The 23,381-nt window shown below is 38.6% G+C and overlaps 1 protein-coding gene across 1 annotated transcript in view; it reads right to left on the bottom strand.

Annotated features, from left to right (window-relative positions):
- Positions 1-6,625: 6,625 nt before the first annotated feature.
- The window catches only part of LOC117383751 (eukaryotic translation initiation factor 3 subunit H), a 61,678-nt gene continuing 44,922 nt past the window's right edge, over positions 6,626-23,381 (bottom strand). The window contains exons 6-8 of the mRNA XM_033980967.2: positions 18,458-18,578; positions 7,629-7,761; positions 6,626-6,728 (exon numbers count right to left, since the gene is read on the bottom strand). Coding sequence (XP_033836858.1) covers positions 6,634-6,728; positions 7,629-7,761; positions 18,458-18,578 — 349 coding nt within the window. The 3' untranslated portion in view covers positions 6,626-6,633. The remainder of the gene's footprint in view (positions 6,729-7,628; positions 7,762-18,457; positions 18,579-23,381) is intronic.

The following is a 23,381-nucleotide window of genomic DNA, read 5'->3' as shown; positions in this document are numbered from 1 at the left end:
CCTCTCATCTATCAATGCGCAGACACAAAACGGGTATTCTGCTGGTTCAAATCTTCCACCAGGATTTGTGTACTGAAAAACAGATGCACTGAATTGGCATTTATGGTTAATTAATTAGCTTTTGGTGCAAGATTTATAAAGAAAATTGTTGTTGCTTCGAATGTGAGGCTCTATAAAGGGTGGTTTATGCCAGGTTTCTTAGAAGGGATGGGTTTCATGGGAGAATTTAACCATTAAGAATAGAATCCAGCTGCAGAATTTCTCACATTTTCTGAAGAATGAAAAAAAAACCTTATAGTACAGTAATTATTTTGTTCAGCAATTCTATATAGAGTGTGTGATGTTATGGTGGTTCAGGGACAGGGTTAAAGGGTTGGATTTTTTGATAACAGTTCCTCATGTGTGAAAGCCCTACTGCTAATTGCTAATAAAAAAACAAAAAAAAAAACAAACAAAAAATCTAATTTATGAAGCACTTTCTAGACACTCAAAATGGACTTAAGTTTCCCTTTACAGATCCAAATCCAAATCTTACTAGATCATAATATTTGGCGGACCGGTGCATATTCTGGGGGCACCTCGCAGGTGTCTTCGTGGGGAATTTAAAAGGTGTTCTGACAAATCCCATAATCCTAATTAAGTATTTCCTCCTATTGCAGCTGCATGTTTACACAGCTAAAGCCCTCATTGGCTTTCCAGGCTCAGTTCAAACACAGACTTTAGGGCAAGCTCCACAAACACAAAAGACAGAAGAGACTGCTGATAAAGGAATCATTTACAAAGATAATCTATTTGGGGGGTGGTTGTTAGGAGTTTGAACATAAATATTGCATCAACAGGTCATGGTTTTATGAACTGAGCTTTTGTGATGTTTGCAGTTCTCTTTTAACACAAGATTCCAAATGAATAATACAAAGGAAGAGAACTCAAGCAGATGTCTTTACAGTGTACAGTGTTGGAAGTTCAATTCTAAATGCATCAATAGGACAAAACAGGATTAAGGCCATAGAAACGTTTATCTTGATTTTCAAATATGGAAACATCATGCAGTGAGCGGCGTCATTCACTGACCCTGACAAGCTGCTGGCATTTTTAGGTCTAAAGTGCTAAATAAAATGAAAGGTAAATAGAACAGATTACCTTCAGAAACATTTATCAATAGAATACATGCATTGCTTGAGTCTGCATTGTATTAGTAACAGTAAAAAAGTAAAGATTTGCATGTTTGTTATAAAATATGGCTAATCTATTGTATACTTTTGGCTGACCAGACAGCAGACCAGTCACATCACAGCAACATTACTTGACACTTGAGGAAAGAGTGCAGTCAAAACATGTCAAGGTGAGATACAATACAATGAAGGAAACTGGAGACCAAGACCAGGAGAGTCCCCACACAGAGGAAGACCCTCACTGTCGCTCTGTCTAGTCTTTAATATGACATAGAAAAGCAGACAGAACACACATATACCTTATGTCTCTGCTCTCAACCCTGGCGCACGGACACTACCCACTATAGCCCGAGCAGCTGCCACTTTAAATACTCGGTGCTGTCACCGCCTATGCACTCAGCGGGGGCAGTGACATGTTCACACCAGGCCTCCGCGCTGCAGAGGGCACTGGAGTTTAAGCATTCCTCACACATTCTCAGATTATAAAGGAGGGACTGAGGCTGCGGTCCAGTCCTCTTCAAGGGCACAACGTCACAACAGCATCTGAATCATAACAACGTGGACATGCACTGGTCAAGCACGAGACAAGGCTCAAACAGAATCAATACAAGAGGAGAGGAGGAGATGATGCATGGCACATCCATCACAGGGCGGGCAGGTGAGTGCAGACAGGACGAGGAAATGTTCATCATATTGGGACAACTTTGTGGAAATGGTCTAATTATATTTAAAAATGTATGAGCACAGTCACAATAAAAACTCCTTCATGTCCAAGTAAAAGAAAAATATGCTTTCACTATAATTAAAAAACATAAAAATTCAATCCTGTCAACTGGACAAAAAGTTATTTGAGTGAAGACGTTGTGCTGCTCATCCAAGTCACTTCTTCACTTCTGGGAGCTCACCACTATAAAAACTACCTTATAACAAACTGGTTTAGGCTTAGTAACTACTTAACGAAGGGGTTAGGAGTTAGGGTATTAATTAAGTAGTTACAAATACTGAATATATTTGATCTATTTATTAGGTTATTAAGGCTAATTAGGTGAAAACATTATAAAGTGGCTATTATAAAGTTACCTATAGGCTAAAGTGACAGTACCTCAGTTTAGTCGCATTCGTCCACTCCTGCAAAGGTTGGCAGATCAAATCCCAGGTCTGTGTATGAATGTGTGTGTGAATTGGAGAGTGGCTCCTTGATGTAAAGTGCTTTAAGTGTCTTGAAGATGGAAAAGCACTATATAAAAATGTGACCATTGACTGTGGCCATACGTTACAAATAATTGTATTAGCTAGAGCAGTAGTACTGTGGATGGCTGTGATTATTTGTCTACTTTTAACAAGGCGTGATCCTCTGAAATGTGTTTTTCTAAAATTACTTTGATTTGAGTGATAGTTGAGCGCTCTTCAATTAAGCCCTGGTATTGTTAAGACAACTCTTGTCTTACACTTAAATTTGATGTTGAGTGTGCATGATTACTAAACCATGCAACTTTAATCCCAAGTCAAAAAACACAAATCACACCTTCTGAAATAGACGATGCCTTTAACAAGAGGTTAGAGAAGCTTGACAAACCACACAGCAAAACTGAAACTAATTAATTTCCTAATAACCCCCCACTACAACATGGTCATTAAAATTTAGATAGAAAAGCTATTGGAGCCTCTTGTTGTTTGGGATGGAGTGGACACTGATTGCACGCTTCATAAATTATCTAGAGATGGCACGTGTGTAGGATCAACAGCACGCAGCTCATTAATTTCAGAAATATTTGCAAAGAAGTGTGCAAGGGGGACCAACCTGAGATACAGACTGAGGCTGTTCAAGGACACTACACAAGAGTGGTCAGTAATTGATGAGACTGCAGTGTTGTCATAATCATCAGATGTTTGGCTCTGGATCAAAACTGTATAGATATTTGAACATGTATGGAGTTTCAAGTTTCAAGGGCAAGTGTGACCAACTGTAGCTGAGCAAAACAAATGGGGCAGACTTCACACAGACCTTAAAAAATGTGTGTGAGTGCGTTCTTGGTAAATGGTCAATTTTTTATATATTATTATATATAGGTTTTTCCACCTTCACCTTCACCCATTTACACGCACAATCAAACACCAGTGTACGCAGAAATTGGGGGCAAGGTGGGTTAAGTGTGTTGCCCAAGAACACAACAACAGTGGGAGCTGGAATCACACCACCAATCTGTGAGTCAGTGGATTGGACAGGTCTGACAATGATGTTTATGTCAAGAGCGGGATTCGAACCGGCAAACTTCAGATCAGTGAAAGTTCTTTTGTCCCATTTCTTATCAATATTTTTGACGTGTCAGCTACACAGCAGTCTTTTTTGCCCATTTTTAAAACGGTGCACTATGTAACTCTTCAGGTGGAGGTCTCCAAGGGGATGTTATGTTTCAGATTAAGGCATTAAATTTACCCATCTTGCATTTATTCCATTACAGGTGTTTTTGTTGCTCCATGGAGAGAGATAAGTTCAATGTCATACTGTGAAACATTGCAGGCAACATCATCTCCATGGAGAAAAGGCAGGCTAAACCTACACCAGAAAAGTAAAAAAGCCTTTAATGGTCCTATATTACACAAAATCTACTCTTGTGAGCTTTAAGCCATATTATAACACTGTTACCTCCTCAAAAACATACCCAGAGTTGTTTTGTTTCATTCACACATGCTATGCTTGAATAATCCTGCATCTCTAAAACTCAAAATGGTTTATTCCATGTTGTGATGTCATGAAGTGGTAGTTTAAGTTAACAGCTGCCTTTTACCTTTTGTTCAGTAGAGATTGGCAATTCCAGGGCTGAAATGATGTAAACGACTCTTGTGAAGGTGTATTGAGTTTAAAAGTACAGTCGAGCAGTTCTTGTTTTGCTACATGACATCACAAGTTGGAGTCATAAGCTGGAGTCACAGGTCCAAGGTAAATTTGTGTGTTAAATGTGTGAATGAAACAAAACAACTCCAGGAATGTTTGTGATGAGGAGTCCAAATTTTAACATAGATCATAAAATAGTGTAATATAGGGCCTTTAATGTGTAATATAATAAATTGCCTACCAATCAGGGTGCAGACAAATTTAATTCTTGCCCATCAGTCTAATCTATTACAAACAGTATGCATGGCTGACTTATCTAGATATACCATATTTACCGTGTCCAACTATATACACGTCTGCCCCCAAATTCATCTGAGCTGGAACAGGGCCAGCAACACATTTAATAGCATAATCAAACTCATTCCGCCATTATGGGACTCAAGTTTATAATTTCCCATTTGGAGTTGCAACTATACTTTTCAATTTACCTCATGCACCTGCTCATTGAGGTTGTGTATAAACAAATATTATCTCCAAAAGCCGGTTTTAGATGGGAGCACTAAATAGTGAAATAACCCTAAAATGCACTTAATTTCTCTCAGCAGATGGTAACTGTTGTAAGCAGTAATGAAAATGTGGTCAGAGGTGGACTTGGTGAGAATAAGCCCTTCAGTTAACATTTATAATTCAGAGTCTTTTTTACTAATGAGCACAATAGAGGCTGACACGACTGCTTTAGAAGCTTGTAAATAGCAGTCCCTACCTTCAAAGAAATATTAAAACACACTTTTAATAATGAAGTATCTTTATCTTGAATTTTTCACCAGGGAAGCGGCAAGTCATACACAATCCTAATACTAACATGGTTGTCAAAAGTATCAACAGTCAAATGTGAATAGATACTAAAACTAAATACTAATTTGAACAGGTATCGATACTAAAAAAGTCACTTTCACAAGACATAAATGAACCTTTCCTGAATAGCTTTAGAGTGATCTTGAGCTGTATTAGAACCACATAGACTTGTATATGCCCATGGAACACTATGGAAACTACCTGGGTGACTGGGGGATTACATAACTGGTGATGGGTAACATGGTAATATAAAAGAAAGTACTTATTTAATGTTGGAAACTGCATATATTGTCTAAAGAGTTTTATTATCATCGCGGTATTGTTATGGTTAGTGAGTACTCAGTCTATCCCTTAGTTATTTTATAATCTTAACAGCACTAATGGATAATTCACATTGTACAAAGCTTCATTGTACACTTTACTCTTGGGCCAAAGTCACCCATCCAGTTCAAAATAAATGTTTGTATATTCCTGAACTTTTCTTATTTGTATGCACGACATGTCTTTATCAAAAAAGCCAGTTTGACTTTCTTTTTTCATTAGACAAAGCAGTTTCTCTGCCAATTCAATATTATTAATTACTTCCTCTGTTAGCAGCATCTCCAAAAGTGCTTATCAGTTTTAGTCAATTTTGGCAAAACACTGTCGAGAAATCACAGCCAGAGCAGGTGACAGTCTCATTCCACTTTTTGGCAAACCCCGCAGCTCTCCATCTAAAAACATATCTTCAAACTGCGCCAATTTTATTATGTAGATGGTCTTTCTAAATCCTCAGACTACACAGGTGCCAAGTGCTATTGGAGTAGAACAAAGGGAGATTATTGAACATACATTTCTATCATCCTTAAGGGGGAAATAGCTTTAAAAAATACTGTTTGTTTGGTGCTGTGAGACTGAGTGTTGAGATGAGTAACAGCCACTTTACTTACTGTTCACAAGGCAACAATTTCTCCCACAATCTAAAACAACACTTGAACAAATTTACCGCACCTGCTTGTATTTCTAAGCTTGTTTCATCACTGTTACGTGCAAGTACTACTGTGCCGTTTAATTATTCTGAATTATGCATACAGGCCTCAGTTTTGCATTTTCTCAACTAAACTTTAGTATGACAAAATACGAAATGATGCGGGAATTCAGAGTTACAATATGGTGCAATTAGCAGGAGAAGGACGTTGGGGCTGAACAGGGACTTAAAACTTAAAAAAGATTTAGGAGAAAGCTTATTGAAATGAAAACAGTAACACATTTTTAATAAACAAGATTCATTTGCATATTGGAGTGTCATCTGTATCCAGATCCAGTTGAATAAAAACTTATTTCTAACCATTCAGTTGTGGTGACACAGCCTAATACATTTTTATAGTGCTCTCCCAGGACCCACCAGGCATCTAAACTTTTGTAAAGTGTATTTCTTCCATCCATCCATTTTCTTCCACTTTATCCGGGGCGAGGTCATGGAGGTAGCAGTTTGAGCAGAGAGGCCCACTCTTCTCTTTCCACGCACAATTCCTCTAGCTCAAGTGCATTTAAAACACACAGGATGGGTGCAGATGTTGGAGACAAAATAACCAAATATGAACCAAGAAAATAAACAGTCTGAAAGAGTTTTCCAGAGAAATTACTTTTTATTTAAGTGAAAATCTGATCATTTTGGGGCCAATATTTATGTAAAAACAATTGAAATATTATGCAGAAATCTTTTAATGGTTCTCACGTCGTCTCTCAGGTGTTTGCGCATCTTATATTTTTCACGTCGTCGTCTCATCTTTAATTGTGGCCTTGGAGCGCCTCTGCCATGAACAGCTTTCCCAGGTTCTGTGAGGTAAATTCTTTCACGTTCTGGCAGTAGTTGTTAATTTGCCCTGTTGGAAAGAAACCACATGAAATCAAGTGCACCCACATGCACAGAGAGAATCACAAACAAGCCCCCACCTCACCTCAGCACATGCATATATGAACAACAGGCGGGGGAGGGAGAGAGAGAGGGAAAGGTGCAGTGAGCAACAGCAAAACATCAAATTAGAGGGGCGTGGAGAGAACGGAAAGGATCAGGATGTTGTCAGGAGGCGGTGGAGCAGCGTGAAACAGCAGAAAGGGGCGGTGGAGTTGGAAGATTGAGTCAATAAACTTTAGATTAATGTAATTTCTCCATAATGGTGGAGATAATTACAAAACAGAACCTGAGCTCCAGTGAACAGAGGCGGGGAGAGAGGAGAGAGAGGGGGAATGTGATAGTGCTGAATGGAACTACAAAAAAAACAAAACAGGACAATACCAGGATTAGAAAAACAAAATGGCCAAATGGTACTAAACTGTATATATATGTATGTGTGTGCGTGCATATATATATATATATATATATATATATATATATATACACACACATATACATATACACATACACACACACACACATATATATACACACACACATATATATATACATATATGCATATATACATATATACATGCACACATATATAATATTTTAATATTTTATATATTATATATAATATTTTAATATTTTATATATACACACGCCCACACATATATTATAGTTAGCAGTAGTGTGATGGCAAAACTCCACTCTGGCTTCTGAAAGTTGAAAAATGTGTTTATAAACCATTGTGGTGAATAATGAGGAAAATGAGAAATAAGTGGACCGCTGCAAACAACTCAAATATGCATTGTTAGTATAGCACTAAATTCGATACAAATATTCATGCAGTACACTATATGCTGTACCATATACAAGTTCTTACCTGCGATAAGAAGTGTGTCCATGCGTGGAGGTGGCTGGGGGGGCTTGAACATTTTGGTGATGTCTTCCTCGGGCAGCGGGGGCTCTCCTCTGCTCTGTCTCTGGGCGTTTTCCTGCTGTCTGCGCTGGAGGTACTGCAAACAAACACAACCAGGGATCAGAGCAGGGACAAGATGCCACAACACTATCATTATTATAACAAAGTCAATATTTGAGGTAAACACCGGCATTGAGCATTATCGCAAGAGGCATTTTTTGTTCTGCTGTTTGTAAACAAAAACAAACCAGATACTGATAACAACTTTTTTTACATTTATGGCTTTGTAATTTCTACTTTCTAATGGTACTAGAGAAATAAAGTTAATATAGTGCAATATTCACAAAATAGCCCGTGTTTACAATTCACCTTTCCATCAAGACTGCCTGTATTTTCACAAATTAAAAATACAATTGAAAAAAACAAGTCAGTCAGACATTTGGTTACAATGAAAAGACGTTAACTGAAAGTCATCCACACACGACAGAACAAGCACCTCATAGATTAAAAGTTCCATTTAAATGGAAGCCTGCAGAAAGTCTATACGTACTATTCCTGAACTTATAATTGGGTGAGACTCAAGGTCAGAAAGCCTTGTCAAATGTGGAGAAAATAAGAGCAAACGAGAGGAAGAGGTGAAGTTAGAACAAACATAATAATAAAACTATGAAAAGAATTTATAAAGTAAATGTAGAGGGCTTAGAAAAGTAAGGAACCTGGACAGAAGAGTAGCAAAAGTTGAACAGTGAGTCTCGCAACATTCAATAGGCCAATAATATTTCATACAGATGGAGGCAGCTAAAATTAATATTGATAAAATGCTAATTTCTGTTGTAATATAGCAAGTTTTTAGGTCTTGTCACTAATAGAAATAATCAGGTTCAACATTTGTTAATTTAATTTTGAATATTTAAGAAAATATGGTGTAATCAATTTGAAAATCTGGCACCTGTCCCCCATCTGAAACTATGACATCACCACATACTAGAATCTGAAAACCATAGGACCATGCTGACAAAATGGAGAGATCTGGGGGAGATACCAGTGTTGACATGGTAGTGATATGTGGAGGTGTGACACCGTGTACCGTGTCTCCAGAGATCCTAAAAGCCTTGTTAATTTGGCAAGATGGCGGAGAGACTGACATAGAACAGAATTAAGCAGTGAAAACACACAGAATGCATCTGTACCTGACTGCATAAATACATAATCGCGTTCTTAAACCCTTTGTTGATATCAGGATGTTTTTATTCAAAGCCCCATCACATCTTTGAGCATAATCAGCATGCAAATATATACATGTATGCAAATTCTTAAACAAGAAAATAATAACCGTTCGAAACCTGTGCTCCACCTTTCAAAAATAAACAGGCTTTAAAAAGAACACATTCTTTAGTCTTTTTTCTGATTGTCAAATGGTTCAAAGTGATTGCAAGACGATGACAATTTGATTGAAATGAACTAAAATAGAATTAATTATTATGTATGCTTCAAGACAGCATTAGCGAAGTCATCTTTGACTTTTGAGCTACTTTCACTGACTTCTGTTGAGTGGCAATGGGAAATCATATGTGTTTTAAGTCCTGGCAGATAAACCACTCTTTTGAGGCTAATATTTGCCAAGTAAGAAACTATATTCTCTCATAATGCACCTCTCTGACAAAGTGCAGCAGGCAGCATGTTTGTTTTTTGGTATTTATTTTTTAACAGTACCTCTAATGCCTTGCAGGGCCTTCGAGCAGACAACAACCTCTCAGCATGAGGTGGGGACTGCCGGGCGAGGCTGTGTTTTTCTACCTGCTGATACTTAGTTTGGCTTTACGATACCAAAGTACAGCTTAAGGATGATGGCAGAAAATCTCAAAAGATGCTTTTGTGAAACCGCAGGTGTTTTCAAGAACTTGGTTGTTTTCTATGTCAAAAAGAGATTGCTACAGTGTTAGATCAGCTAACAGCATAAAGCTGCATGAGCCTGCAGTATCACAACAACTTTGCCCTCATTAGTAATAACATAATTATAGGGTACAGTAAATGCAATAATCATTGAAGAAACATGCTTCCACATATTGAATGTGTAGTGCCTAAAACAGAACTCAGAACAAGCATAATCTAAATGAAGTTACTGTCACTCATGGCAAATGCATAGTTGCTTCCTAATAAATTCAAAGAGCCACCTGGGTAAACTAATTATTATTATTATTATTATTATTATTAATAAACAGTGATTAAGGTTCATTTTAGTTTGGTTTCGTGCATCTGTGTCAACAAGTGTCCATTGCGTAGATTGTGTAGCATGCTTGCATATAGTCTTTGATGATTTTCAAACACACACATATACACACACACACACATATATATATATATGTGTGTGTGTGTGTGTGTGTGTGTGGGGGGGGGGGGGGGGGGGGGGGGTGTATATGTGTGTGTGTATATGGTTAAGTTTTAACTTAACCAACCCTAACTTTGTTCCGGTGTACCAGGCTATTGTATAGACTACAGATTAAGTCACAACATATAGTTGTTTCATGGTATGGACACAAAGACAAAAAGTACTGCCAAAACATTTCCAATACATGGCCCTTCTTGAGTTGAAGCTACTAGGTCGCTACTTAGCTAGGCTTCATTTCACTTCACTTCACTTCACTAAAGAAGTACTTAAAGACGATAACATTTAATCTCTCTTCGTATTTAGAGCTTAAGTGCCTTGTTTTATTCCAACGTGTCAAACACCAAATAATGTATTACATCAACTTTGAACAACAATGGTGCGATAGCGTGCGGACCAAGATGAGAAGTGGGAACCTTCTTCATCATTTGTTTTTGATGGCCCTATTTTTATGCAGAACACAACTCTTGTCGTTCCTGCACCTCATAGTTCTAACTCTTTCACCTATGTTTGTTGTTTAATGGCATCAAAGGCAATTACACAGCTCAGTAATTACATCAAAATATGCATCTGGATATTGTGAGGAATAGGATCGTTAACCATAAATCATGACTCAAGAGATTAGCACATTTGCCCATAACTAATCTAGTGCTAAGCGATGCCTGCTTCCCTGTGGCTGTAGAAAAAAAAAAAGAAAACATAAAACAGATAAATCAGCACTGAGTGAGACATAAATTTTCTGAAACAAAGACTAACTTAGCCACAGATTGTGCCTGAGAACGCAGCTATTTACAATTCAGAGAGCTGCTAAATGAGTAATGCACCTCTCCGTGTGCCCAAGCATCTATTTTTTCCCTTTTTTGCAATTTTCTATGATGATTAATAAGGTTTCATTTGTGCAGGAAGCAGCCGGAGTCCATAGCGCCAGGATCACATGGAGCACGCAATGTACATGTCTGAAAAGAGTAATGGAGGTTTGGGCATTGCTTCAGTCTTGTGTGCGCAGCGTGATTTTTCCACATTGTAACAGTCGGAAACATGAAAAAGTCGACACCATTAGGGGCTTGTCAGTGTGAGATTGCGTGACGTGCAAGGGGGGTAAAGGCCCGGGGTGCGGCCATGATGAGAAGGTCAGGAGGCAGGCGTGATGGATCGTAATGGTCGCTGTGTAGGTCGGTTGGCCCGGGAAGGCGTGGGAGCAGAGGAGAGTGTTTGAGCAGACAACCTGTAGTTGCACGTGTATGTTTCAACTTGAACTTTAAACAGCTCGGCTATACTGGTGATGATTATGTTTGCTCATCAGAAGTACTCCGGTAAATGTAATTATATCACTGTAACACAAGGGGTTAACGCACGATTTCTTTGTACTAGTGAGACTTTTTGTTTTGCAATTTTCCATTCCACGGATAGTTTTGAGCTGAAGAACACTAAATAAATAACTTCTATAACTCATGAGACAGGGATGAGACATTTCCCACAAGATTACATAAGACAAGATAGAGTCCACAAAAGTGAAAAGACACGATTTTTACATCATAAATAATAAATGAATTGTGCGGATCAGTTGACAATATTGGCCTCATAATTATTTTATATTTATTTTATATTTTAGCTGTCAAAGTAGAACAGATTTTCTTTTTTTTTACTAGATTTTTTGCCAGAGCCAACTGTAAGTGCCGGGAGAAAATCTCTCTCATCTTTAACCTGCTAAAGGAACATTTCTACAACATTCAAGACAACTATAACATAACATGCCTAAAATGTCTCTGACGTGTGGGGTGCTCCAGGGGTCAAATCTTGGACCCCTGTTATTCAATCTCTACATGCTCCCGTTAGGCCAGTTAATACACAGCAATAATGTGTCCAAGCATAACTATGCAGATGACCCTCAGATCTATGAATCCACTGGTCCATATTCACCTGCTGCCAGTGAGACACTCTGCCACTGCATCCAACAGATCAGTGTGTGAATGTAAAACAACTTTCTCCAGCGAAACTCAAACAAGACTGAAGTCATAGTCTTTGGCCCACAGAAACACAGTCACCTCCAGTCTCTCTCTCTAAAACCTTCATATCAGGCTAGAAATCTAAGGTTAATAATGGACTCAGACTTGAACTTAAACAATAAAATCAGCAACTTTTTAAAATCTAAAAAACATCGCAAAAATCAAAGGTATACGGTCAAAACCAGACTAAGACAGACGCATCCTTGCATGTGTCTCCAGGTTAGATTGAAGTTGGTAACTTAAACACCCAAACATCCAGAGAGACATTTGTAACCCCTGGAAATAGCAGAAACTTATAAAACTAAATGCTATTCCTCTGTATTACACTCTGCACTGACGCCTACCTGCTCTCGAGTTCCCACAGAATTTTGGGCCCTCTCGCAGTAACTCTGAAGTCACAGGACTAATGGTTTTAATCATGGTGTGGCAGTCTGTTGGGCAGGCAATGGCATTTTGGCGGCCTACAGCAGATGTTGTGTGAGACCAAACTGAGCCGTTAGACTCGAGTGACTAGTGCTAAAATAGTCAGAGCATTTACCACTGAATATGCTAATTAGACTCCGGAAGACTTGGACAGTACAGTGGTAAACAGTATGTAATAATGGTAATAAAGTTGCGATAGTGTATTAAGTACTTTTGCACAATAGCCTAGTATTAGAAGCTTGCTAGAGTTCTCTCTATGAGGTTAAGGACCAGTAAAAATAAACAATGAAGCAGTAGCTTTAAAAAAATTACAAGGTACCTACCTTGTAATTTTTTTAGTAATGAAGTTCAAAAGTGAGTATTTACATATGTACAGTTTAGGTCATGACCTTAGGTAGCAACAATTTTATTATCATGTTTGGTGGTCAACAGCAACATTCAAATCAACAAGCTTGATTTGATTGATGCTTGGTTCAGAATCTTGGTTGGGCAAGCTTGCCATGGAATGGTTGAAGCAGGAAAAGAAAAAGACCCAGCCAGCTTCAGATGACCATTTGTAATCACACGTTTTGCGCCAAACGGCTAAATTTGATCCCACACAACATCTGCTGCAGCCCTTCATAATGCTACACTTGTTGCCTGCCCGACTGACTGCCGCGCCATGATTAAAACTATTAGTCCACGTGACTCACAAGCATCATGTGACTTCAGAGTTACGGCGAGAGGGCCCGAAATACCACGAGAACTCGAGAGCGGCTCAGACAGCAGTACAAAGTATAATATAGAGGAATAGTACATTTAGTTTTATAAGTTTTTGCTATTTGCAGGGGTTACATATTTACTTTCACACTCAAGAATTATATATAATCAAGAACTATAATGATCAACTTCATGAACGTCTGCTTACCTTCAAACAGGGGAAGCTTGCTGAAGCTCGCAAACAGATCCTGGTAATATAAAGACATCACAATGCAACAAGCCCAATATGGGGTAGAACTAAGGATGGGTGATATGGTGGCTTTTTTTTCTGGTTGAGGAGAAACAAATGGGACTGATGAGCATGAACAAAAAAGAAACAAATGAACTTTGTCAACAGCATCCACTCCAGTGCCATTTAACACACAATATTCTCAATTTCATTAAAATACAATTAACTGCCAAGTCCTCAACTCTCAGCCTTATTTAATAAGAGACAGTGACTCTGGAGAAATGCACGTACATGTTGCATTGTATTCTATATTGCAGATGCATTATATGTAGTATAATGCACATACAATCTTCATTCTTTTTTAATTTGTATTTTTGTGCTATTTCTTGTATTAGACAATATTGCATTCGCAGAACACATCAGACTCCATTGAGGGGAAATAGCTGCTATACAATCTAGATGAATGGATGTAGGTGTCAGGACTGCGTGCCGCTCTCCTCAGTGACTTGGCCTTTTCTCATTCTCACTGAGTAATCTAATGTGTTTGATGTTTAGGATGCATCCAGGTAAGGTTATTCTTGCAGATGGTCCGTGGCCAACTCCTCATAATCTTCAGTTTTTATTTTGTTTTTTTGTTTATTATACCTTTTTGGCTTGGTTCAGTGTGCTAGGACAAGAAGTGTATGTATGTTTATATCCCTTATGTATATAATGCTGTGTGTGTGTTTTACAAAGTGGTACCACGGCTCTTGTTAAAATTAAGTTTGAGCTCAGTGATTCGTCTCAGTGGTGTGGAGGCAGCTAAAAGAGCATTTTCACATCATTAAAATAAAAAGCTGGTTTAATAATACAAGCAGGCCCCGTGTCTTTACAGCTCCCCCCGTGAGTCGGCAGTATTTTCTGCATTGTCTCCGTGTACCCATTGTGCTTAACCTACTGAACGCATCCTTGTTCGCTGAAGCATAAATCAAATTCTCTGCCACAAAACTAGCTGTTATTTTGATGAAAATGCCCACTTATTTGACAAGAAACTAATGCGGCAGATGGAGAAGGAACGTGCTTGCCATAAGAAAAATGGTGATCTGCATTGGCTGCATGTATGCGGCAAGGTGAGAAATGATATTGTCGTGACAGAAATGTGAAGGTTAACATTAGTCACTCTCTCCTCATTAGTGTCAGCACAAAACAACAGAAATGACTTTTTAAACCTGTTTGTCTTTGCCTAAAGTTCCTTGTCCTGAGAGCTCAAGAGGGGAAGGGGGGAACAGAGAGGGTAGTGGATACTGTCCAGCTTCCCAATTTACATTTCTGCACTGAGTAAATGCAGCCAATCTTCCAGAGCTTCCTGTGTTTGTCTAATTGTTTTCTCGCTGTTGGCTGCAAAAGCTGGTTCATGTGTTTTGGCTTGTATTGAGAGTGGAAAGATGGTATTTAGATTACACAACCAATCCAAGTGCATCCACTAAAAAGAAACTCAAAATCAGGGCCCAAATCTGATCTGCAAAAAAATAATTTCATAAAGAAAAGTTGGAGAGATAAATAAATGCGAAAAGGACTCAAGGAGGCCATGGCAAAGAAACCAGCCAATGTTGGCAATTAATAGGGAGCAGGCGTCAGAATGAGCTGCTTTTCTGTCAAACTCAAACCCAAAGTCAGACTTGTATTATGTTCCGGTCCTGAATGCCATTTGCACTTGACCTCATTTCCGATTCATTTAGTGGGTTTCTGTATTAAAAGATAACAACTGTAGATATGACCCTTGCACGAAAGAATCTAACAATACTTTATTTCAGCCAAATTGGGGAATCCAGCTTGCCATGTTCAGACAACAAGCAACAACAATTGATGCTGATTATTGACAAAACATGTCTTTTGGGCATAGCTGCCAATCAGGCCTGTTCGATTTCCTGTCAGTGTTTGCTGGCATAAGTAATGATGGCTCGTAGTTGGCAGAAGTGCATGTTTCTTGGAAGAGCTGTAGCCCCTGACATGCCAGTATAAAAGGACAATAAAAACACCATGACCACCAACTCATTAAATCTGCCATCTGAAAGCCATTGCAACTCCCACAATGTATTCAAATAAATATACTTAACATAAGATTTCTATGCCCCATGTGCAAAATTATAATCTTTATAGTCTAATCATGAAGTAATTTCACTGCTGAAAATGTGTAACATAGATAGCATCTAGTGGTGATATGTGAGAATACAAAAGGGGCGGGTCAGCCACTGTAATTGTGGATGGTAGCTTTAAAATAATGTGGCACACAAAGAGGGTTGCAAGATATTTTGTAATCAAATTGAAATTTGAATGGACACAATTAACAAATCACAAAAACATTGTAATGCATTAAACAAATGCAATTATTTCCCCGCTGGTTCCCCATACAACCCCACTGTGCACCCCCACCTGATGTCTTTGCGTCAGGACAGAGGCTTCATGTTGTACCTGAATACAAATACCTTGGTGTCCAGGCAGACACTAAATTAACATTTATATCACGTCAAGAAAGTCCATAACAAAGTCAAATTCCACCTCTCCAACTACTGTTTCATCAGACCACAGCTGTCAATGCTGCCACAGTCTACATGCACACAATGATACTCTACCATATCATATACTGTCCACCTGGTCACATGCAAACATGACCCCTACCCTACCCTCGTTACCGTACGATCATCAACAAACTGGGTGACTAGTGGAACAGTTAGAGGGAATAAATTAATTCTACTCAGAAGAAGTACGTTTGGACAATCATCTTTTTTTGTCAAAGCCGCATATCAGTGGAATTCTATTCCTATTGTAGATGTTTAAGACCCTTTTAATGAAATGGCTAATTCAGAATCAGTACTGCTCACACTGACACTTGGTCATTGTTTTGTTATGTCTTGTTAATATCTGTCTATAAGCTTTTCACGTTTTGTCTTGTTCTATGTCTAAGCTGTTTGTTCTGTCTGTTGCATGTGTTTTAATGGCTGTACATGTAAACAGCTGTAAATAGTTTATGTATATCCTTTTAACCTGCATTTTTAGGGTGACAACATAACATCTGTCCACAGACTATGGATTAAAATTACCCCTGTGGCAAAATCTTGTTCATTAAAGCACTGTCCCTGTCAAACAAATACATTTTTTAAAATTCTATAAAATAATTTACTTTGTAAACAATAAAGTATCCTTTACTATGTTTAAAATGTAGTAGTAATGTAGTAAGTAGTTAAAGTGTAGTTTATCCTTCTACAAAGAAGTTTCAAAATGTATGTTATTCTGTAATGTTCAACAGTTCCAATTTCGGTCTCTAAAATGTCAACTTTGAACTGAATCCTACCATTAAAATGGCAAATCTCATTGCAATTGGATAATTTAGTCCTAAATCGTTCAGCCCCACACTGAACTAGAAAACTGAAACAGAAGCAGACAAGCGGCTGTAGGTATATTGGAGTGTCAGCTATGTCTGTGTAATTCCTCAGTCGTCCAGCTCTGATCCATAGTAAAAGCAAGAGTTAAATCTGTCAACTGGACAAAAAATTGTAGGAGTGAAGACGTTTCCCTGTTCCTCCAAGCCGTTTCTTCAGTTCTGGTCAGATTGCTGTTAAGGCAGTGTCCGCCAGCAATCTGACCAGAACTTGAATGAGCAGCAAAACATCTTCACTCCTACAGCATTTTGTCCACTTGACAGATTTAACTTTGGCTTTAACTAAGTGTCAGCTATGTTTGTTAGGTGGTTGAGGGATCAAAAGTCAGGCTAGATCAGGGGCATCAAACTCATTTTCACTGAGGGCCACATCAGCAAAATGGCCGCCATCAAGGGCCAGATGTAACTGTGCGGCAGTGTAAATGTCACTAAATGCAACTGAATGTCATGTAAAATAAATGTTATTACTTTTTAACTTGTTAAATAACGGATTCTGTGATAAACTGACAATTTTAAAAGTGTGTATCTGGTCGGGACACACCTGCTCACAGACCTTCAGCTCTGCTTCAAATACGGCCTTTTACAGCCTTTTAATTATTGGACAATTTGTTGTTTTTCTTGCAGACTAACTTTTGCATACTTACCTCCATGTTTGGTGTCAAAATGTCGACGTGGACTGTACCGACCCTGCCTCATAACACAAAAAACATACAGGTTTTTCTCCTCAAAGCACAAACTTGTATTCACCTTCACCTTTCTTCCTTCCAACTTCCTTCCACGCCAACAATTTTCCTCTTCATGAACATTTTGTGATGATCATTTGCAAATATTTCTCAGTTCCACTTGCTGGGAAAATCTCATTAGTTTATTGTCAGTGCACACATTAAAGCAGCATAGACTTATTTTAAAAGGACAGTCATGCCTTTTAATTTATCCTCTCGCGGGCCACATAAAATGATGTGGCGAGCTGCATTTGGCACCCGGGCCTTGAGTTTGACACATGTGGGCTAGATAAAAAAGATAATAAAAAAAGAAAGTTTGCAGATATAAAGGAAAGGTATGGAGAAATTGGGAAAATGATTGCTGAATGCAACTAAGAAACCCCGACAAAGGAAAACAGAATAATCCTATGTATAGCCCTAAACAAGCCATTACCCATTTAAAAGGAAGCCCAGTGTAAAACATCCTCCTTTCTGTAGGCGTTCATTGTAAGTTGATATTTTCCTACCCTCAACAATGAATTCAACAAGCACCCCCACTGTGACTAGAACAGGCACTGTCCCCATGTGCATATATTGGTAAATGTTGAAAATGCCCTGTTTGCTTGTTACTTTTGTTAGAGCTGTGACTCTCTCAGTTGGGTGCATGTATATAATGTGAGTCCATATTTTTGCCCTCTCCCTGGCTACCTGGTGTGTCAGCTGTTTGCATGCTGTGATTATGCCTTCAATTGGCTATGTCCAAAGCTGAGAGAAAAGCTGTGTACAGGTCCCCAGGCCCCCCTCCCCCCATTTGTGGGCGACTGTGTTTGAATGCATCACTGTGTGTTTGTGTTGGACCTTTCTTTACCCTGAATGTGCACTTGTAGTGGGGGTGTGTGGTACTCTGCACTATAGTACACACTAGGCTTACCTGGTGCTTCTGCTGCTGCTGCTTGCTCAGATTGCGGCTGTAGGTGTTGTATTTGACGATCTCCTGGCTCATGTCATCAACCCTGTCCATCAAAAGCTGGAGGCTCTTCTCCAGGTGGTTACTACGAAATAAGCAAGAGTCATGAGTTTACACTTTGGAAATACAACTGGTCAGTTTGAATCAGAAATGTACAAGATTCTGGCCCAAGGGCATGTCAAGGCAAGGACTTCATAAGGGATCTTGTGTCTGATAACATGTACTGCATATGGCACAGTGGCATTGTAACATCCTTAAGTATATCATAGTGACATAAGATGTGGTGTGAGAATGGGGAACAGAGCATCCAATATGGGTCAAAGTTGAATAGTCTCAATAGTCCCTAAATCGTTCAGTCCCTAAATCGTTCAGCCTCCTACTGGTAGTGGCAGAGGTACACCACCAGTCAAAAAAAACAAAAAAAAACACTGAATGAGAGGGTGTGTCCAAATGTTTTACTGGTATTAATTAAACATGCACTACAAGTCAAAAGTTTTCTAGTTTTTTGGTAGAGTAGAGTAACTTTCTTTTAGATACATAACTGCATACATGTCTTCATATTTGATGTCGTCTGTTTGTATTTAAAATGTAGAAAGTGGTAAAAATGAAGAAAATGTAAACATTGAATGAGATGGAGTGTCCAAACTTTTGACTGTTAGTGTGTATAAAAAATATATATATATCACAGCTGATGTTTTGGATATGTGCCAATTTAGAATATCGAGTACTGTACATAGTAGGGCTGTATCCCAATACAGGGTCCATGATACATTTCACATCCTAATACTCGTACCTTGATACGATACGCATCCTGATACACGGATATCCACTAAAACCAGTGTTCAAATTTTACTAGTCAGTGTTTTGATCATGTAGAAAACGCACTGGAATGTCATATGCATATTAATATCATGGTACAAATGTCCTTTGAATTAGTCACATTTTCAGACCAGCAGATTCAGCCTTAATACAGTAGTCAATGGTTGAGTGTTGTTTAACTTTGTATCACAATAGACATCTTATCAATACCGTATTGCCAAGAAGTTTGTCACCATATATTGCTCTGTCTATATTTTGAGTACATCTCTACTATATAGTCTACAACTAAAAGAAGTATATACTTGTAATTTGTGTGATACTGAATCTCACATTTTAACACATCAGTAATGCATTGTTAAAGTCACAAGAATATTGCTATCAAGATGATGCAAAAAAATCTATTTGTGCCTTTTTTGCCCATCCCTATTATAATGTAATGCTACATACATACAGCATAAATTGTGTGGTAAAAAGTTAGGCAAAGTAACTTGGACTACAGAACATGTGTCAGAAAAGCAAATTGAGAAACAATACAGTCAGTTTGAGAGTAGAGCCTTCACCATAGCAGAAAAATGAATAGTTGCAATATTTTAAGCAAATCAAAAATGATAAAACTCCTCACAGCTATGTGCATTAGCTTTCCATTTTTGTTTGGCTTCGTGACCTTCAAGATGTCAATTTTATCTTGACTTTCACAAAATTTATACAGATAAGATTTTTTTTAATAACTAGAGAAAGTTGCATAGCTTGTGGTTGTAAAATATAGTGATCAGATATGAATGGAAAGTACACGCAGAAGTTTTGTAATAAAGTTGTACTGAAAAGAAATGAAAGGGCAACCTACAAAAAGGAGGCTTTTTTTTCCTCAGTGACTCAGTGACAGTGTATGATCAATCAATCTAAAAAATATGCCCAGGAAAAAATGAAATTGAATGAAAATGTGACATAGATGTAGGAGAGATGGAAACATCATAAATGCTACTTTGTACGGTCTGGTTTTTGGGAGCCATTCTGTTCAGTGCCTTGTCCCTGCAGCAGCTCAATCACTCACAACTATCCTGAGAAACATCCGACATCAAACGCTGCCTCCCGGGTATCCAGGGGTCCCGGGCCCACTGACCCCTCCACTTGTCCCTGAGCTGCATCAGTCTGCTCTGGTATTACATCGCTGATCCTTTCCCAACATCGCCATGCCGACAACCCTCAACATAACACAACTGCATCTGTCTGCCTGCCTATCCTCTGTGCCCACCTCCCCTGAGCCTCAATCTTCTTTTTATAAGTCTCTTTAAGTTGCTCCAAGTTCAACCTTTGGTACTTCACTTTTTCACTCAAAGTCAGTCACCGGCACTGCTCCTCTCAGGATTGCTCTTTCATGAGTGTTTGGGTGATACATAACCCAACGTGTACTGGTGGCAAAACAGATTCTGTTTATTTAAATGACAACTCTAGCCAGTAGGAGAGCCAGGGCTGTGTGGGCTTTGGCGGGATGTTCGCTGATGTATCAGTATTTGAGTTTTGTGACCATTTCTGATAGACGAGACAGAATGCAAACGTCTTGTGGGTATATTCAGTCACTTTTTTCGGTGCTGTTGTGAAAGTTTTCAATTAGCCACTTCATAAATCAATATTCTTCTCCCATGGCTCTGCACATTCACTGCTGAAATATACTTTTGCTGTCAAAGACTTCACATGCTCTCAACTTGGCTTAAAGTAGTGCGCACTAAAATGGCATCTGCTGCAATAACTTTTGGAATAGGTAGATAAACTGATGTAAACTTTACATTGCTTGGCCAACCATCGAGTGCCAAGTCCATATACACTGGACATATCAGGTCCATCCACTATTCACCAAGTTATATTTCAGTAACAGTCCTGAGAGACATTTCGTTACACCACACTTAAGTGACAAATATAAATGACTTGTTTATAAAAATATACAGCGGGTAGTAGTGGGTATGAGCTGGAGCAGTACAGCAGTTTTTGATGAGAAATCTTTTTGTACAATTTCAGGATGTTTGAGTGGCATCACTTTGGCTTCATCTAGTTCAAATTTAGTTCAGAATCTATTGACTAATTTCTATCCAGTTGCTTGATTAATCAGATTAATCAATTAGAAAAAGTGATTAGTTGCAGGCCTGTAATGATCCATAGAATTGGATCATGTGCAGATAATGAAGTGGCCACTGTGCCCATTGAAGACTGACGGGCGTTAGATAGTGTAATAATCTGTCGCATGTAGCATAGGCAAAATCTAAACACACAAACTGACAACCCTGATCCTAATTACATCAGCTAAGCATCCTGCTGCTGTCAACCACTATACGAGCACCCGACCATAATCAGATTTTCATGTAAACAAATGCAAATGAAGATCATGTCTACACTGTGGAGGGGCCATTGTCTTTGAATGCCAGGATTGGGATGGCACCTTTGCCATGGTGTAATGGTCTAAATGCATTTCCATGGTCTTAAGTGAACTGTGCTGGCCCATTAGTGGGGTGCAATTTAGAGCACACATAGAAAAATGCCTTTATGATTAACATACTAATTAACAAAAAACTCAGTGTTATAACTGAAATTGTGATATGAACACTTTCATAATATTTGTTTTACACATTGGACCCAGAATCTAAGCATGCCAGAACACCTCCCCACTGCGACCTGCTGGCTGTGTCAAAACTGATTCGCACTGACGAAAGTCCATTTTATACCATTCCATCAGCCAATATGGTGGCTAATTTGTTTGGTGGGCATTTATAAAATATGCATAGGAAATAATTTAGTCAGGGCAGGATGCTTCAAAACATCTGTGGTGTATCACACGGCGAATGCTTATAAACTTTCAGTGAGTTGGCAAGTGAGGCTATTTTTTCCTTCTTGGGCTACAGCGACATGTTGAAATTCACTTGTTTTCACTGCGAGATGAAGGCAATTTTGCAGTGACCAGGGATTTAATGTTTAAATGGCAGGGTTTGGGGATTAAACAAATAATGCGCACCCATTACATATTGACCATATCTGACATTGATGACAGGTGCATTATACACTGGTTTGCTTTAGAAACAACTCAGGATTTGTGATGAGGTTAAAAGTTTTAGCACAAAACTTTCACAAGACAAAATGAAGCTACTGATGGTAACAGTTTACAGCTGCCCTTCAAAAATCACAAGCCTAAAACAGTGGAAGACCAGACCATTAAAACGTGTCCCTACAATAAAATGATGGACAACAAGCCATTTTATGAAAGAGGATCCGAGTGTATTTTCACGTCACCAAATACTCTCAAATACTCACCATATTGTAAATATTTTTCTGGTACAACTATAGTATAATCCCTAAACAGCCACAGGTGCTCAGCTCACACCTTTTGTCCAAAGCTTTCTAAATAATGCATTGAAAAACACTATTGGCAACAAATATATTGAACAAGGCCTTGCACAGTACACCACGACCTGGTCACATACAGCAAAAGCTAAATTATTCACATGGTCCAGCAAGCCTTCGATCTCCCCTGAATTACAAATCAAAGTGTACTGAGGGGCTCCTGTTCGTCACATAGTATGTTTTAGGGCCAAGTCTGGCTGCCTGCTTTTGCACGGGGTGGGCCACTATGTATTCCTATTAAAACAAGGACAAAGGAGGGCACTCTTAAAAACTGCATCGATTTGCAGGAATACGGCTGACATTCAGTAAATTATGAGTTCAGCTGGGAGTTGTTTAACAAAGCTGCCAAAAGAACGCAGAGAATGCCTTCTATTCTTACAGTGCCACTCTGATGTAACCTTTATAACTGATGGACAAGGACGTAGTAGGGAGTCACTTCAATGTACTGCCGGGAACATTTCTAGAAAGCACCAAAAATGATTGAGGAAAGATCTGATGGTTTAAAGTAATATCATTTCATTTATATAACTGCTAAAGAGTCTTATATGATTTTTTTAAATGTGAGACAAAAAGTGCAGACTACAGACCTGAAGAGAATCATATGAGATTTAAAATCTTATGATGCGCCAAATGAAAAGACTGCGGCGAATAAAGCACACACGACAAGCTAAAACTTGTGAAA

Source organism: Periophthalmus magnuspinnatus, chromosome 16, assembly GCF_009829125.3.
Source record: "Periophthalmus magnuspinnatus isolate fPerMag1 chromosome 16, fPerMag1.2.pri, whole genome shotgun sequence".
NCBI lineage: Eukaryota > Metazoa > Chordata > Actinopteri > Gobiiformes > Gobiidae > Periophthalmus > Periophthalmus magnuspinnatus.
Note: the sequence above shows the minus strand (reverse complement) of the source record. Positions and strands in the feature narration are given on the sequence as shown.